The sequence below is a fragment of the Centruroides sculpturatus genome, unplaced genomic scaffold, assembly GCF_000671375.1.
Source record: "Centruroides sculpturatus isolate CEXI.00-Female unplaced genomic scaffold, Cexi_2.0 scaffold9, whole genome shotgun sequence".
Classification (NCBI taxonomy): Eukaryota; Metazoa; Arthropoda; class Arachnida; order Scorpiones; family Buthidae; genus Centruroides; species Centruroides sculpturatus.
Window position 1 is genome coordinate 12,629 of NW_019384576.1, and position 660 is coordinate 13,288.

General features: G+C 28.9%; 1 protein-coding gene across 1 annotated transcript in view; it reads left to right on the forward strand.

The window, feature by feature from the left end:
* The window catches only part of LOC111624367 (arylsulfatase B-like), a 9,165-nt gene extending 8,838 nt beyond the window's left edge, over positions 1-327 (forward strand). Inside the window, exon 4 of the mRNA XM_023367195.1 lies at positions 79-327. Coding sequence (XP_023222963.1) covers positions 79-222 — 144 coding nt within the window. The 3' untranslated portion in view covers positions 223-327. The remainder of the gene's footprint in view (positions 1-78) is intronic.
* Positions 328-660: the final 333 nt, after the last annotated feature.

The window sequence follows — 660 nt, forward strand, 5'->3', positions numbered from 1 at the left end:
TTAACTTTTATAAAGAATCTGTTTAAAATTAAAAAATGAATTCTTTAAACATCAATTTAAAATAAACTTTTTTTTTAGGTTGTGAAATATATATTGAATCGATTAAAGTTCTGGAAAGCAAGTGCAGTTCCTCCAATTAATCAACCTATCGATCCGAATGCTGATCCTGCTCTTCATAAATTTACTTGGACGAATTGGGCAGATTCCTACTCGTTTTATTAAGTTACAATAATGATAATTTTAAAGGAATTTGTAAAATTTTTTAATCACTATAAACATAAAATGTAAACTATAACATTAATATTTGTAATTGATAATCAATAAATATTTGAGGTTTAAAATAATGCTTTTGTTTTCATTTTTCTGGTCTTTCAGTGTTTTATTATTATTATACTTACCGTAGGTTCTGCCAGACTCATTATAGATGCGGTCGGATGGTGAGGGACGGGACCCGCCATATTGGAGACAACCGCCTATGAATAACTACGTGTTACGATTTTACATCTTTGTCAAAAAAAATTCTTAACTGTATGCTAGAAAACAATTTTATCGTTTATAGAATAAAGAGGAGTGGGCGAAAACTGTAAACTGCCGGGCTGCAATTTGTAATTATATTTCAAATTTACTTAATTTAAAATATGTGAAATTAGCAGTGGCTTG